This window comes from Neodiprion lecontei, chromosome 2 (assembly GCF_021901455.1).
Source record: "Neodiprion lecontei isolate iyNeoLeco1 chromosome 2, iyNeoLeco1.1, whole genome shotgun sequence".
In the NCBI taxonomy this organism is placed as follows: domain Eukaryota; kingdom Metazoa; phylum Arthropoda; class Insecta; order Hymenoptera; family Diprionidae; genus Neodiprion; species Neodiprion lecontei.
Window position 1 is genome coordinate 8,367,296 of NC_060261.1, and position 16,693 is coordinate 8,383,988.

The 16,693-nt window shown below is 41.2% G+C and overlaps 2 protein-coding genes across 2 annotated transcripts; both read left to right on the plus strand.

Annotated features, from left to right (window-relative positions):
• The first annotated feature begins 121 nt into the window (after positions 1-121).
• Positions 122-3,638, plus strand: LOC107218135. Its single transcript, XM_015655904.2, has 3 exons — positions 122-988; positions 1,724-1,931; positions 2,352-3,638. Exons 1-3 carry the CDS (start codon positions 785-787, stop codon positions 2,366-2,368), a joined length of 429 nt encoding a protein of 142 aa, XP_015511390.1. The 5' UTR covers positions 122-784; the 3' UTR covers positions 2,369-3,638.
• A 1,156-nt stretch (positions 3,639-4,794) lies between these two features.
• Positions 4,795-16,631, plus strand: LOC124292916. Its single transcript, XM_046731585.1, has 5 exons — positions 4,795-4,919; positions 5,005-5,144; positions 6,163-6,298; positions 10,501-10,896; positions 16,099-16,631. The coding sequence occupies exons 2-5, from the start codon at positions 5,069-5,071 to the stop codon at positions 16,145-16,147; spliced, it is 657 nt and encodes a 218-aa protein (XP_046587541.1). The 5' UTR covers positions 4,795-4,919; positions 5,005-5,068; the 3' UTR covers positions 16,148-16,631.
• The last annotated feature ends 62 nt before the right edge of the window (positions 16,632-16,693 follow it).

Genomic DNA, 16,693 nt, shown 5'->3' on the forward strand with positions numbered 1-16,693 from the left:
CTCCTCCATCCCGATTATTCGTTAGAATCGTACAAATTTGAACTGTGCAACATTGCTCGTTTGCAACAAGTGATTTAAATGCGCCACAGTCAGCTCGAACTATCTTAGCACCCTGGTACGGTCAGTTGGTCAGTATCGACCGCACCTACCTGGCGTAAATTGTACGAGGGACATTCGTCGCATCGATTATTTCGCATTTGTGCCGTCTAGACTACCATCGTAGCCATGTCCTTTTCCGCGACGTAAACTTAATTCGTAACTGGTATGTTAAAAATTTGTTCAGTTTTACGAGGCACGTGGTAAACGATCGTTTCATCTGTTGCACATTGACTCTGAGCCAAATAATCATCTTTCTTGTGATCGAACTTGCAAAGCTTTGACCGTGAGGTGATTATCCCTATTTAAAGCGCGTTGCGCAAGTTCGAACACCCCAGTTAAACACGACAAACTCCCATAAAATCAGCAGCCATCAATCGCACGGTGATTACTGTCGTTAATCACGGGAACTTTCGTTATATGCAAAACAAAATGCACAGTGATTCGAACTTTTGCTAATGCACCGGGGTTCAAATTTATCCATCAAACAGGATCGCTTCGTATTTTAATAATATGTTTTTACGGTGGCAAGTGAAGTACACGGATATAAATTATCACTGTGTAAACGACTCAATCAGTGAGTATAATAATTTGTGGCTAATTTTAAAATTCTGTGTGACAAATTAAACGACCGTATCAATGTTGCTCAAACGTGTCTGAAGTAAGTGCAGGTAATTTTAATCGTACAATGGCGCGTCCGATATACGAGTGCAATTTCGGACTGCGTAGTGAGAATTACACAGCCAGTGGTCCGATATTTTGTACAATCAACAAGCAATACTGCTGCAACTCACAATGTTGCCTTGTACAGCGAAGACCGACTCGCCAGCTTTGGGAAGCCTGGTACTTTTGGCTCGGACTCGCTTTGCTCGCTCTATTTCTGCTCACATCGGTAAGATAATGTTTATTTTGTATTATTATATAGTTAATAATACAACGAAACGACCTTGATGACGGTTGTAAAATTTATTATTCATTTCACAAGCATCGGAGAGTCTGTGATATTCATATCGGAAGGATTTCAAAAAGTTTCCCGCCAGAATTACAAACCCGCTTGAATGTGGAAAAATTTTTGAGACGATGTTAAACCGATGAATGAAAGCCGCGTGACAAATTCTAGAAAAATTTATTCCATCAATGACCATAGGAATTATCAATTTCTATCAACCGAAGTTACGATGGCTGTTATTTTTCTTTGACCATAAGTTCAAATGACAGTTTAAACCTTTCAACAGGCAAATTCAATCATTCGAAACGTATTCCATCCGAAACTGTTAATTACGTTTCTCATCTCAGCTTGGTCAGCGATATCGAGGCGTTAAATCGAGCTTACATCTCAGCCGGGTTTTCTGTCGGAATAGAAAGCCAGAAACGTCAATTATATTACTTTATTACACATAGCTTGTGCATTGCACACGAACGAACCATGCTGAGATCCTGGCGGGGCGCCGGCAATTAAACGAGCGTCTTAGTCGCGCCGGAAGTTGAAAGTATCTCTTTACCTCTAGTATTTTACTACCGTACGTATGTACATACATGACACACCGTGTCTCGCTACACGGATAAACAAGCACCGGATCCCTATAAAACGTAGATCGAATTGCCAGCCGATTAATAATTGTTCCAGGTAAGCAGCTACCTGGTCAGTAGCTGCAGGCACAATCTTCACGCGGCTCCGTTCGGCTTCAGTAATCAAAGATCACTGTCAAGAGACGGACAAAACGGCGCCAACAGTCCAAATCAGATATCCGTCAACGTGATCGCAACACCGGAGACCCTTTCCCCCCATAGAAAAATGGTCCTTGTTGCACCGCGGGCGAGTCTTACACACATGAGTAAGTCGGTTTCTTCTACCGGTATTTTTCTGTTGAAATCGCCGTTCAACGCCGGCAGATAGGCAACCAAACTTGCCACTTGAATATGTGGGAATGCAAAATGTAGCCCTGGTTGCCTATCCGCCGGCGTTGAGCGGTGAGTTTCGTAGAAAACTCTCGGTATATTTAAATAGGTACTATTTATACTCCATCGAAAAAATTTAACGAATCATAGCTAACGATTTGTTTGTCTTAAAAACACGTACTTATTTTTCAAGAAAATAAAATTCCTCCAGTCAAAATAAATTCAGTTTCAAGTTGTTTATATCCATCAGTATGTGCATACAAATGTGGCGTACTTGTAATCTTTCTACACAGCGGATAGCAATATGTTTCACATGTGAAAGAAGAAATTTATAAAACATATGGAAATTCTTTTAGCGCCAGTCGTCGCCTGAGTTCTTCGCGTGGAATGCAGCTATACATACTACCATGTATTACATGGTGCAAGCATATGACATTTGCTGCAAAACTTTCGCAACTGTTTATGTTGCACTCATCGCGCTCTACCAAAATCAATTACAAATTTATGCCGCAATTATACCTACATACACGAGTCCTTGCAGCGCACTTGGTGTGAAGAGAATGACAGATTTATTACAGCTGCTGAAGTAGTAACGAAGATTTTTTGAATCACATCTACTACCCACAACTCAATCTATTATTATACACTATCTTTCCGCCCATGCGAAACGAATGTATGTTCGTTAATGCATCACCGCGTGTAGTAGACAAGGAATAGGTAAATGCGTGTGTGTGCGTGTGTCTGTGTGTGTAATGCGAATGATAAAAATACACCTGTATACTATTACTAATATATATCTGCAATAAATTTATCCCTTATATTTGTACTCCTATGAGAAGTTGCGTTTGTTAACAAAAATTATGCACTTGGACCGCGATCGTTATTAGAAAGTAGATAATTACGAATATAAGTATTTTACTCACTAGGCGCAACATTCCTGCAGCTGACGGGACCAAATGATGAAAGAAAAACAAAGCGAAAATAAAATTGTGTGTGCAAGTACAGATATGAATAATTAGTGCCTGCGTATGAATGACTAAGTATATCTACAGCCATCAAGTATGAGGAAAATGCTGAGTTTTCACATGTATAGCTATAATAGATACATAGTGTACAAGTGTTTTATAAGTAGAAGGCGTGGAAAAGCATCGGACGCGTTGCATAACGTCTACTCACTTTATAGCATATAACTATATAAATGTTAATTGACATTATGTTAGCCATGTAATAATTTATCGTATAACTAATCGTCTCGAACCAATCTGCGACTGCAGCACGTTGATGTTATAGTATTTAAAACCTACGAATTACAGCTCGTTATACATTCGCTCTAATGTTTCGAAAGGCAGAAAGCAGCCGTCAAAAAACAATTAAATAAATGTCAAACTACTCGCGCACCAAATAATAACACACGCGTCATAATGACCCGGTTGCTAATTATTTGTGGAATACTTAATTCGCCAACCGACGTATTGATGCAATACCGAATTGAGCAAGTAACTAGAAATTGTATTCTTTTTAATCAACACCCGATAGCACCCGTGTTTTTGTAATTAACAATACAAATAATAATACAATAATTGTAATTATTTGTACATAAACATTAAACGACAAATAAATGTACATTTCAAATGAAAAACTGCACAATGCCGATGATGTTTCGCACCTTGATTGAAGGGCAAATGATGTAATACAATACATGATTCACTGACCTTGTATGGAAATTCAGATGATAAAATCTGTTGTGTGAATTTCAATTCTGCATAATACTCATTGATATGCGATGATTGATTTGATTATCCTCGGACATTATATCGTTCAATGGCGAATTATACTGCGGTGACACATGCTGACCGTGAAATATAATATAGAACAGAAGTAAAAAAAAAAAAATTCATTGAAAGAGAACAGAAATATTGACGTCACTTTTGCATGTAAGTTGAAAGTAAATTGCAATGAATATTTCACACGTAATTGACTTCAAAGTCCTTGGTCTCCGTTCGCTATGCACACGGAGAATGGTTTAATCGCGTTTTATCCAGCTCATTGTTAACATGTATAGTATGGATGAATTGCAACGATTGGCAGGATTGAGGCGTTTCAAAAAAAAAAAACATGCTGAACCGCAAGATCGTGACTATATTTTTTGCCGAACGAATGAAAGTATTAGACTAAACATACGTTGATATAATAATTATATTTTTCTCGGAGTTTTTTGAGCAGATACTCTGCTCTGTACGTCGGTTTGGTTGTGCTTATTATACCTATAACTACAAATAGTAAAGGAATAATTCGTGACGCTTATTTTTTAGATATACAATAAACTCGGAGGTTTTAAGAGCGAGGGAGAAAAATGAAAAGCAACGAGTGCGAAGTCGAGATGGTGAACGCGAAAATACTAAAGTAAATTCGGAAATATGTAAGAAAGGAAAAAAGCAAAATGGGTCGCTCAAAGGCAATGCGTATCATCAAAAGCACCGCGACCAAATTTTCCCGCACATTAGAGGGGTGAAGTATTACCCAATAATGTCCGTGATGATGGAATTAAAATAGGATGGGAATAAATTTTCGGAGAGGGTTGCGCGGGTGAAACGCGCGAGACGCGTTATAATTCCGCGGCATGAAAGCCGGGCGCCATGAGCATTAAGATCAAGTAGGAGGTGGTAAAAAATAAGGTGGAAAAGTGTGTTTCGAACCCGATCAGAGAAAGAGGTGAAGCGCGCCTTAGGTGGGAGGTACTAAAATTAGAGAAGCATCGCAAGTACACATCATCTTGAGGCTTCGCGACTACGTGGACATTTTGAAAGAAACTTTCGTGTCACGAGGTCGTCCGCGTCGACGAGAAGACGGCGAGGTTCCTGACTCCACGTCTTCGACGGGATTCATCCGATACTTAAGTCTAATTGCAAGACGAATATTCCTCGGTCAGTACGGAGTTTCTTTCGGGGAAAAAAATATGTATCATTTGCATATCTATCGCGAGTACGTTATATATAGGTATTATTATAGGCGTACGCGAACATGCGGCACGTTTTAACCGGCTAATTAAACACCGTACCGTAATTACACCGACATGGCGAGACTGGGAGGCGTGCGACTAGCGGCGATAATCGTCATCTCAATAACAATTAAATTGCTCTCCGTACATGGTAAGGCTCATCAATTATTCCTCTTATTATCATATGCACCTTCTATCACGTGACCTCTCCTTTTTTTTTTTTTTTTTTTTTTTATTTCGTTTTGCATTATTACCGTGTAGACACAACGCGTAACAAAACTTTGGCGCTATCAGGCCCACTTTAGGCTTTCAAAGGCCACTTAATCCCACGCTTCGAATCGTATCTCTTCAAGTGTTTCCGGTCTTTTGACTGTCACTTCAATCACGTAGATACGGATAGTCCATCGGTTGGAAAAGATACCGAAATTTGAAGAAGAAAAATTAAAATTTTGCCTACATATTTTATCAATTAAATGTTGATTCTACGGTTCAAATTTTACAACACTTGAATCAATTCCATTACATCTTTACATTACATCTTCTAAACGAAATGATTTTTTGTGACACTTCTTTAACGTTTCTACTATAATCCGTAAGTCAATGTAAACAAAATTATAAATGACTTAGCTTTTGTGAAGAGTTGGGCTTTCGTTTAGAATATGTAGCTACCGAATTACACAAAAAGTAGATGTTCGTAAAATTACAGTGCAAACAACTGTAGTACATCGCACGAACAAACAACCATCTTAATTGCCTATTAACTACGTTTCTAAACATTTTTAAAAGTCATTTACATTAGTCAAACCCAATTATCGGTAATTCGGGATATCTGAGACGATCTATACCACGAGTAAAATTTTCTCTGTGTTTTTTTGAAAAATATATAAAAGGAAATGCGTCAATGACACCGCGGAATTGGCAAAGTTCCTCGATCCTCTATCCAATAGCGTGGGAGACGGCGAGTGGTGAATGCATCGATTGATTCAAGAATAGTTTTCCCGCGTCCAGAATAGAATAACGCGTTACAGTGTGCGTGCGTAATAATGTGCAGTCCTCGGCGTATAACAGTGGGCCAGGTTGTTCCCGCGGATAACGGAACCCCCAGTTGTGAGAGCGTAAGGCAGCAGACTTGGCGATACCGAACGCAATAAAGCACCCGCATGTTTCAGGCAGGAAATGCGTGTGCACAACCAAGACGTGCATTGAAACCGGGAAGGACACCTGTGGTACGCGTTTCGCCTGTTACACGGAGCTCATCCTCACAGACGAGGGACAAGGAAATACCACAACTCGCGGCTGCACCGAGTACGTAATGTTTATTCCGATCAATTCCCTCCTGCATGAATAACCCATGTTTTCAAATTGACCCGCTCTTTCCCGGCAGCCCACAATTTTCGTGCCCTTTGCGCCTAGCGCCAGGCAACGCGCCACGCCCGCGTGTACACGCGATTGCAGTCAACGCTAAGGGCGGCGTTTAAGGATTGGTGGGATTTTTGTCCTAGTTAGCGCGGGAAAATCTCAATTTCGAATATTTGAACTCCGCGCATAACCGAAGAACGATAAATTCGATTTGGTCGATAACTTCGGGCATATCGTGAGAAGGTTCTCAGAATAATCCTTAAAATAATCCTACATGCCAGCGATAATTACAGGACTGACCACCCAACTGGATTTCTTAAACCTCTGCGATATTTCTCGCTGGAATTTGAAGACGAGTTTTTCTCGGTGATCATGCGTGATACTTGTTGCAACGCGATAATGGGGATTAAAAAATTAACAATCGCTTGATGAGCGCGGGGCGCATGAATTGTGGTTGTAAACTTGCCGACCACAGCATAAGACGTACAGCATGTTTTCGTTAATTACGGAGTTCACTGAACTCAATCACGCACAAGAAGCCGGAACCTGGATACTCGCAAAGCTCTGCCTAATTGTCTACTACGCCTTAGTTCTCGATTCACATGATAATTGCTGGATGTGCGCGTATAAATGAGACGCAAGGTATCAATTTTTTTTTTCTTTTCTGCTTCTTTCTTTCATGGCAAAAAACATGCGGCATAATTTACACACGCATGATTCTCCGCGCCAAGTTTACCGAGGTTCCTTAAGTATTTACCGCCTGGTTTAACAGTAAATACGTAGATAGTGAATACGTGAAGTTTCTAGCCGTTTGATTATAAACAGTTTCTCCAAACGGTGAAACAAGACGTGCACTGACTCTGCTGGCTTATCGTAGAAAATAATATACACCGCACACTGTGCGTGTATACTGCAGTACGTGTAATTAAGAAATGCAAGCATCAAACCGTCACTTTATTCCGCAACGCGCTCTGCCAACTCGAATAATTATCTGCCTAATTGAAATTGCGATTCTGTATAAAGCCCCTGAATTCCATTGCACTTAACGACGGTTCGTTCCCGTTTCCTCAATATCTGCTTATATTCCTCTGACGTTGTTTCACTTTACCACTAGATACCGATTTGTTTCACTGACTTTTTACAACAGGTCGACAATATACCGAAGCACGAGTATTGCTACAGTTTCCTTACACTTACGCCCATGACACTTAATCCAAACTATTATAGCGAACGCTTGCGTTCAAGTTTTTCCCGGAAAAAATAATACGTCTCGAAGCGGCCAATACTGAAGAAAATACTGGCTACACTCCCTCAAGATTAAGTGATATAATAATAATAATAATAATAATAATAATAATTTCCATATAATATTCTAAAAGCAATAATCCGATCAAAAGAGACGAATTATGGATTATCGCGTCACCTGATGTTCCAAAACCGTACAAGGTAATGACTGAAGTGAAATTATGTAACAGCGTTTCATCTGCATAATAATGTACAGCGATAAACATTGCTTTAAAAATTTATCCGTTACACACGATCAAGAAATTGACAAGTATCTCCCAGCTATATGAGAAAATTGTTCATCGAAGTAGAGAAGCGTAAAAATTATAGACATGAAAAAGAAAAAAAAAAAAATGAAACAGCTATGCCGAACGACTAGATGAATCATAAAAAGCCGGCAATGAAATTAAATCTTTAATTACAATACGCGTGTACAACGGAGAAATAATGCTGGTTCATACAACCGTTAGACATAATTAGTCCAGACGGCGAGCAGCATGTTCGGAAAGTGACATTCGGATAAGTCAATCGTGAGATATTGCCTGGCCGAGGAATATGCATGTGTTGTATATAATGCGTGAGCGTCTCGTACCGAGAATTGAAACCCCTCGTTCTCCAGAGTAATTGATGTCTCGAGCGAGATATTTTATTTTCGAAATATGGTATGCGTAATACCGACACATACGCATCTCTTCCTCACTTCTCGCATCGCATATCTATGTACCGCGTGCTTTTTTTTAATTTCCGTTTCTTTTTCCCATCATATATCACGCACGAATGCAACGTATAAAACGGATTGCACCGTCAATGTACGTATATCTTTGCGCGATATATCATTATACGTATACCTATGTAATACCGTACAACGTGGAAATGATATTCATTTAATTAGCGGATGAATCGGTGCATTATTCGCGTTACGATTAAAATTCGTATACGATCATATATGGATAACATTAACGTGATCCCGCACCGTATACATACCATAAAATCACGCTATCTCCTGCTGGGATAATAATGGGTATGGCAAAAATTAACTGGTATAAAACGACGTGCGCACATGTGCTCCGAGAACAATTAATTCCGAGTTTTCGCATTTATAATAAATCGTCGTTTATAATAAATGTCGATCCTCGACTGCGTAACACATGCGTATATACCTACTCATTGCACTCACTGCACAATTGCATGACCGACGGTGCATCGCGTAGACGATTCACCGCCGACGGAGAATTGTGCAGCAAATATCCTGCGCCTAGCTAATTCTGCATGCATTGTACAATGCGCGTGTATTCACCCGATATGACCATGGCTTTGTGCCGCAGGTACGTACACCCGTGTTTGTATTTATACATACACATGAACACGTATGCACCTAATGGGCATACTTTTACTGGACGTGCATGCTCGTTACTCGAGTTATCTCCTCCCGCAGGCCAGAACTGCAATCTCTTTTCCTCGGTGATTGTACCGATACTGAAATACCTGCAGACGACCAAAAATCGTTCTTACAGTGCCGGAGGTGTGTATAAAGAATGGCGAGAATAGTTTTGTTTTTATTTTGTTAGACGGGAATGTACTTAATACATAGGTTATTTAACGTACGAAAAGTATTTGGATGCAAATTCAATGTGTGATTCATTGTGCAATATGTATAGATATATATATATGTATATATATACGTATATATTCAATGTTCTGCAGACTGTTTCGTGCGGTGGTAAATTCTTCGTTTGTTTGGTTTGTTCGTTTTTCAAAGTGGTTTCTTTCACATTTTATGTGAAATTATCATATGCATACCCTAGGTTTAACAGAAAATACTGTATGAAGTACAAACACAGCATGCGGTACATATTACACGAAGCGCCAGAGGTATAAAAAGACGGGTAGAACGGAGACGAATCCCGTTCGAGTCAGCGATTACTCTGTCCGCCGATAGCCCAGGGCGTCGTATTTAATCGGAATGCGACGAGATTTTGATGATCAAACTTGAGTAAAAATCCCTATACCCAAGTATGTGCCGAGTATTTTACTCTCGAAGAGTAGCTATATGAATTTCGTGTTACGCCTTACGCCTATACATGCGTATTATAGATGTGAACTCGCGCGATTGACACGTCGGCATTCAAATCAAGCCAACCATATGCGAAGAAAAAAGTAAAAAAGGAAATTAAAATAAAAAGTTGCAACCAGCGGTGAGAGATAATCATCTTGTTCCTCGAATACTGTTTGAAGAAGAAGAAGAAAAAAAGATATTAGAAAACATTCAGAGGCAGATATTACGTATAAGTAAACGGTTATGTATAATGTATGTACATGTTACAGCTTCAATAGCGGCTTCTTTGACTGGACGGAGAAACCGTAATGCCTATAAAGTGTCCAACTGTTAACCGCCTGCACATTGCGTAAACTCTGTCACAGGATTTGAGCTAATTGTAAACGAAAGAAAAACAAAAATTTCAATCAAGATGAGAGAGAAAGAGTAATTGAAAAGAGAAAGAAGGAATCTCAAGCGTTGCTGCACTGTAGAAAATTTCATTTGTTATACTTACTAGAAGTTTCTAGTAAAATTGAAAAATTGTTGAAATTACAAAAACAAAAAAAAAAAAAACTACCGAGACTCGAGTAACTCATATTTAGTGAGAATATAGTTGTTACTATATTCTTTGGTTACCGAAACATTGAATCTGTTTGGTTGGTTGACTGCACTTTATCAGTTTATATATTATATTTTCAGCATAGTTGTTTTCGATTATGGTAAAAGATGAAAATAGATAACAATGACTGTGCAGCGTGTATAGTAACCGTGACTAAAAATTGATTTCTGCAATAATTAAAGTATGACTCTCCCCGATTCTCGACAGAGACGCGACGCCACTTCTGTGCGAGAATCCTCCCAGGTCCGAGGACACTTCGACCGGTTACCAGCACCGGGTTCGACTGCCGCATTTGAGATGCTGCGACTCCCACGACTACTGCAACCGCGGTGCCCTCGACCCTCTGTTGCAGGATCACCGTCGGCCCTTGTCAACCCAGAACCGCGATCCCGTCGTCAGCAGCGGGGACTCTCAAGGCAAATCCTCGGACCCCCCGGATCGCTATCGCGATAAGAAACTCCTCGACTCTTCGGCATTTACCGGCGACGGCAACGGTCTGAATTCCTTGACCCTTCGGCAGGTCAAACCCCTCCACGTGGCAGCCCTTATTCTCGCTTTGGCCGCCCTCATCTCGGTTCTCGCTGCCTGTTACGTCATCACCAGGTACGTCTTCTTGCAAACATTTTTTCTCGACCTTGGTAAACTAACGGGCATTATTTTGCCACGAAGTGGACAAAAAATAAATTGAAAATAGGACGCGGAAATGATACTACCTGTATGAGATATTCCTAAAACACTAACATGTACGTACTTTCGTAGTTTTTTTATCGAGATAAACAATTTTAGTACCAGTCGAATTTCGTCATATTTAGCAGTATTCGGTCCTATATCTCCGTAAATATTTGTTCGAATTGCTTCGAATTTGGATGAAAAGCTTTCTTTTCACACGAGAAACACGTGCGTGTGATTTAACTTTGAGTGCGTTTACAAATAAAAATGTTTCGATTTCGAGCGTTTTGTAAATGGAATACAACAGTGTTAAGCATCGGTTGACTATACCACAAATTGTATAATAATAATGTCAAAATTGTAATTTTCATTCTTTCGCATGATATAGAGACTACGGAAAGGTTATGGGAGGATCCGGTTTTGAAACGCCCACTTTGAACCTGACTGCAATTTCCTGGGTATACGAGGAAGTAAAAACGTAGAACAATCCATTATCGCCATTATACCGTTACGTGTAATGTACAGCCTGACGTTTTATCGCTGACTTTATATAGTTTATACTCGTTTTCCGCAGTCGTCTGCAATTGTTTCTTGTCACTTTCTATTATTGTAAGACAACGACCGCGGCTCTTACGCTTCGTGGCTTGCCATGCCGGAGCCTCGCGGTCTGAAAAAAGGAAGGTTACAAAACTCGGAGACTCGTTTGCCTGCTCAAATAAAAGATCCATTATAGCTCGGTACCGGCTCCTCGTATAACTATAATAACGATCCGAATCACGATCGTATTTATTTCTTTACAATAAATTCTAGTCACTTTGATCGATTAGTTTCTTCTTAGCAGGATTTGTCAGCAGCATGAAAAATCGACAAAGATCACAGAATTCTGATATCGCGTTATTCTTTCAACCGTATAAGGAAATTTTCGAAGGTTTTCATTCGAGCTGCGAACCTTGACGTATTGTTATAAGAATTAGAAACCATGCTAAGGGATGACTGTAAGCCTAAACTGTAAAAAAAAAAAAAAACTCCCTCGGTACAGGCAATTTCACTTGAAGCTCGGTAAAACCTTACACCATAATAAGCATTATAGAAGTAGCTCTATGGACCCGCTTCATCTTCGCTTTGTCCACGATGCGGTTTGCACTTATACGTGTACACGGACTTCGCGTGCATCCGTCAAATGAGGCACAAAGAAGGCATATTTCAATTTCTCCCGGTACGATGTGTTTAAATAAATTATCTTCTCGACGTCGAGCATCCTCTCTGGAGTGAAAACAAAACCGGTAGCGTATTATAAACTCTGCAAGAGAATACGTACGCGATACATAAGTACCTTACACCGATTCTCATACGACCGTCTCATAAATATCTTGCGTAATCCGTCATGCTGTATTGTTATATTTTCACTTGTTGCCACGCCGCGTTGCGGCTGTATTCGTTACATTGGTTTATTGTCAGCGTTATACGGGAATACAGATATCACACATACGCACGGAGACACGCATACATGAATTTTCTTAATTGCAGTGGGATTTTTTACGCGTGTGGTATATACGTATTTCGTGTGATTTATCGACATTTGCATTTCAACGACCGGAGATAATGCCTCATTCGAATATAAACCGGTAACTTATTTTACACGTTAGCCTGCAGACAGGGAGTAAAACCCCCCCCATTATTAATTACACGAATCTTCAGGCCGGATCTTAACGAGACATGAATTATAACTCGCGAGACTTTAAATAAAAGAGCGAAATTATAATGAGAGCCATCGGGATGGACTACAATTATTGGCGTAAAAAATCGCATATATGTATGAATTTCGGTGTCGTCACAACGTGTCCAAATCGAATGCAATCGCGACTGGATGTTTCACGTTGTACGGCTTGGAATATTTGGACAAACGAGGACAAGCAACAATGTCTCGTCACTCGTGCTTTTCATTCCGCCGTGGTACTCGAGCGGTAGTTTGATTATACGTACGAAGTAGCTGGCGAGACCGAGAGATATACTCGAGAGCGATTGAAGCTTTTGAAGAAGAAGAAAAAAAGCGAAAAAACAGGGAAAGTACAAAAGGAAAAAAAAATTATTATAGAAGCACTTCAAGATGACGCTTATGGCGAGCGAGGGCTCAGGCCTAACACTTCACCCCGTCTCGTATTTGACTCTTGAAACTGCTCGAGACTTTCAAGAGCCGAGAAGAGCGTCTGTAAACTTGAAGCACCCTGCTGCAGTGCTTGGACGCGATGTTTCGTTTCTTCGTGACCCTTAATTTTCATCCCATAGCTGCAAGCTCATCAGCGATTCTCGATGCGCAAAGAGGATATAGTACGACAATTGGCAATTTTCCGAGATGCGAAAAAAGAAAGCAGCTGCATACGCGAACGGTATTTTTATGCATTATTCATGTTAACCGTGATTGGACAGAAACTAGAAAACCGTGTCTGGTTTTCGCGATCACCTGCGTAACCACGTTAGTATTGGAAAATGTCCTCGTGACGTCAGAGTCTGGTTGTCGGCGCCATTTTATCGCCACATAACCTAAGTTTTTAATTTTAATCGAGGCAAATCGTAATTCTTGGTGGTTTAAATCACTCATGTCACATAAATTAATGAAACGTAATGAATGATATACCTGTTCTCATACCATCCAGACGCGAAAAACGACGGTCAACGTTCATCTGTCAGCCTGGTTGCATTGGTTTGATTTTTTTCCACCAGATGACGCATTGCCAAGCGACCGAATCCCAATAGCATGCAATAAGTGGCCAGAGGCAAAAGCTAAAAGCTGCCTCCTGCTACTTTGAAATATTTCAAACTTAGGTGGACGTAGCCTATCGCGGTGAAAAGGATCAAAGTACATTTGTCTGTTCGTGCAGAGTCGTCAGCGATTAGAGGGTTACTTATGGAGGTTAAAAACAAGGGAATCGACAACGTCGTCTGCTGCGCCATACACATCCACGTTATAGGTATACGTACACGCACGATGGTCGTCAGACTTTGTCCGTTCCGGTCTTCCACTATCAGCTCGGTCGTCCGGCTATCTCGGCCTCCATTTTCCCTCGGCATCCAATTCCTCTTTCTCTTTTAGTCGAACGCGTTCCCTTATCAACGCCTCGTCTCCTTCCTCGCCCTCCTCCACCCCGTCGGACGAATTCCCGGCAGCTCGAAAATATCTATCATGGTCCACACGCGTAATAGATCCCCGTCTGCACTCCGGTCACTATTATTACAGGTATACAGAGAGGGACATTAACGAACGAAAGGACGGTGCAGCAGGTCCTCCCGTTATACCTGCGGCATCGCGCAACTTTCGCCCGCAGGATGGATATCGCAGCATCCCGGTTACATTGGGCCTCCTCCCCCCCCCCTCCCCCTCCCCCTCAATAGTAGGGCCCAGAAACCCACGAAAGAGAGACCCCACCAGACCCCGGCATGTCGCGTCGGTCTTTTACTCTCTAATCTTGAAAAGGCCCCCCGAACGCTAAGTGGGTTTCCGAGTACGGAATATCTCTACGGAGGATGAGGCCCTGCCCTCCCCCCACCCCCACCCTCCTCACCCTTCTTCCAGCGACCGAAGGAACGGCTCGCCCAAGGCTGGACCTCGCGTTTATATACCTCCTCATTTTCTCATTTTCTCATTTTCTCATTTTTCTGCCATGCAGCAAGCCTTCGCTGATGCATGAACCGCACAGTTTCCTCTTATTTCATCTTACTGTCGCTTCGAATTATTGCAGGGGGACCCATTAGTCCCTGCCCATGCCCATCCACATCATGTAGCTCCCTTCCTTCTTTTCCTTCCTTCTGTTATCCAGCTTCTGTACTTACCAGCGGGTTAGAGCCGAGGCATAAAATCAGGTTCGAGTTTCTGACCGACGGTTATACATAATGTGTAATCACTTTTCATGATTACATTCTAAGCTATTAGCGAGAAGAATTTCTCACGCAACTTTCCACTCGCTGAACGGCGCCGTGTGCACTTCGCCGTCTCGAACTTCACAGTGCAGTGCTGCTGTGCAGTGAGCGCAACGTTTTTTACATTCTTCTCTTCTCTTCTCCTCACTGTGCTCCTTTGTTCGTCTTTTTCTCTCTCCTCCTCCCCCAAGGCCCCACCGACGGTACAAGCTGTCAATAAGGCTGTGCAACAAGAACGCTGATACGAATGCAGTGTATCGATCATTCTGAATATGTGTAAAAAATAAACGCATATTGCACCAGTTCAACGTGTGCATGGAGTTTGGATTATATGAAAATGAAAAATAAATTATTATTATTTTCAAAATCCGTCCGCGACGTGATCTTTATATCAGTCGAAAGTTAGGTGTGCTGCAGGTTTTTATTATTTTTTCGTGTACGGTATAATGGACCGGGTTTCTAATCTAATCGGTTTTTGATGATGGATCGGGATCACCGCAGTAGCCTTTCAAAGAATATATATATATATATATATATATATATATATATATATATATATATATATATATATATATATATATATATATATATATATATATATATATATATATATATATATATGTAAACACATATATATTATATATATATATATATCGACAAACGCAACGCTAATTGTCTCCTAATTTTCATTCCCGGCTAAAAGGATCTGGGGGAAAATAAATTCTTAGCTTTGAGTAAACGTACCGGTTTCCCTTTCTTTCTTTCTTTTTTTTTTTTATTTTGTTCTGTTCTGTTCTTTTAATCTGTTGTTCTTCTCCCTTCATTATTACCGTAGTTGCTCCTTCTTTTTCCTTGGTGCCCGCTTACATACGTATATACATAAATGTACACATATACGGCGTGTACAATAAAAACAGTAAGAGTGTCGTCTCTTATGTGCTTTACAGATTTGCCCGACTCCCGAGTGTTTACGAAACATATTCGGTTACTACGCGATGTCAAGTGTACGTTAGGTATAGCTATGTAACAGACATGCAGACACACGTTGTAAATTACAAAAGAGACTAAACAATAACAGGAAAAAAAATGCCGTGGGCAAAAGAGTGAAGATTTTTTGTTTTTTTTTTTTTTTTTTTATAAAGAAACAAACAACCAACGCATGACATAATATACAATCGTTAAAATCGAATAAAAATTTAATCCTGTTTCTCCTCCTTACAGATTTCTACGATCTAATCCGTACCCGGCATCGAGCCAAAATGTCAACTGATACCATCGTTGATCGCGTTGCCGCTGTCGCCAGGCGGTATAAAAATTATATCTCGGAAAAGTACGCGAATTATCCGGTGCATCTCTACGTCGAAGGGTAGAGAGATAATCGAAGAGATCAGGAAGCGAGTGGGAATATCGACGTGAAACGAACGTGCGTGTGTCGGCGATCGGGAAGCGAGAAGCACAAGGGCAAAAACCCTCGGCGCCGGAGCTCGGTTCCAGTTCGCAGCTGATCACAATGGGTGTAAGTATCATGTGGCCGATGACGGTGAGTCAAACAGCGGGTGAAAAGGTCGGTGAGGCAAAGGATGAGGAGGAGGAAGAGGAGGGTGGGTGCAGACAAGGAACGGCCGGCGAGCACATGCAGCGATGCAACGTGGCGGGAGTAAAACGGAGCGAAACCGGGACCGACGCCGACGGCGACGTCGACGAGGGCGCGTTGCGACGCCCGGCGTCTGGCTGGTCTGGTCTGGCCCGAGGCGCCACTCGGTCCCCCACCTCCGGATTTTCCCCTTCTATGCAGCCCTACTTAGCCGACGAACAC

Bases quoted from the DNA above. Each gene is read 5' to 3' on its own strand.
- LOC107218135 (XM_015655904.2), top strand. From the start codon at position 785: ATGGCGCGTCCGATATACGAGTGCAATTTCGGACTGCGTAGTGAGAAT. The intron at 989-1,723 runs GTAAGATAATGT...TAATTGTTCCAG, and splicing joins CTCTATTTCTGCTCACATCG to GTAAGCAGCTACCTGGTCAG.
- LOC124292916 (XM_046731585.1), top strand. From the start codon at position 5,069: ATGGCGAGACTGGGAGGCGTGCGACTAGCGGCGATAATCGTCATCTCA. The intron at 5,145-6,162 runs GTAAGGCTCATC...CGCATGTTTCAG, and splicing joins TAAATTGCTCTCCGTACATG to GCAGGAAATGCGTGTGCACA. The intron at 6,299-10,500 runs GTACGTAATGTT...GATTCTCGACAG, and splicing joins ACAACTCGCGGCTGCACCGA to AGACGCGACGCCACTTCTGT.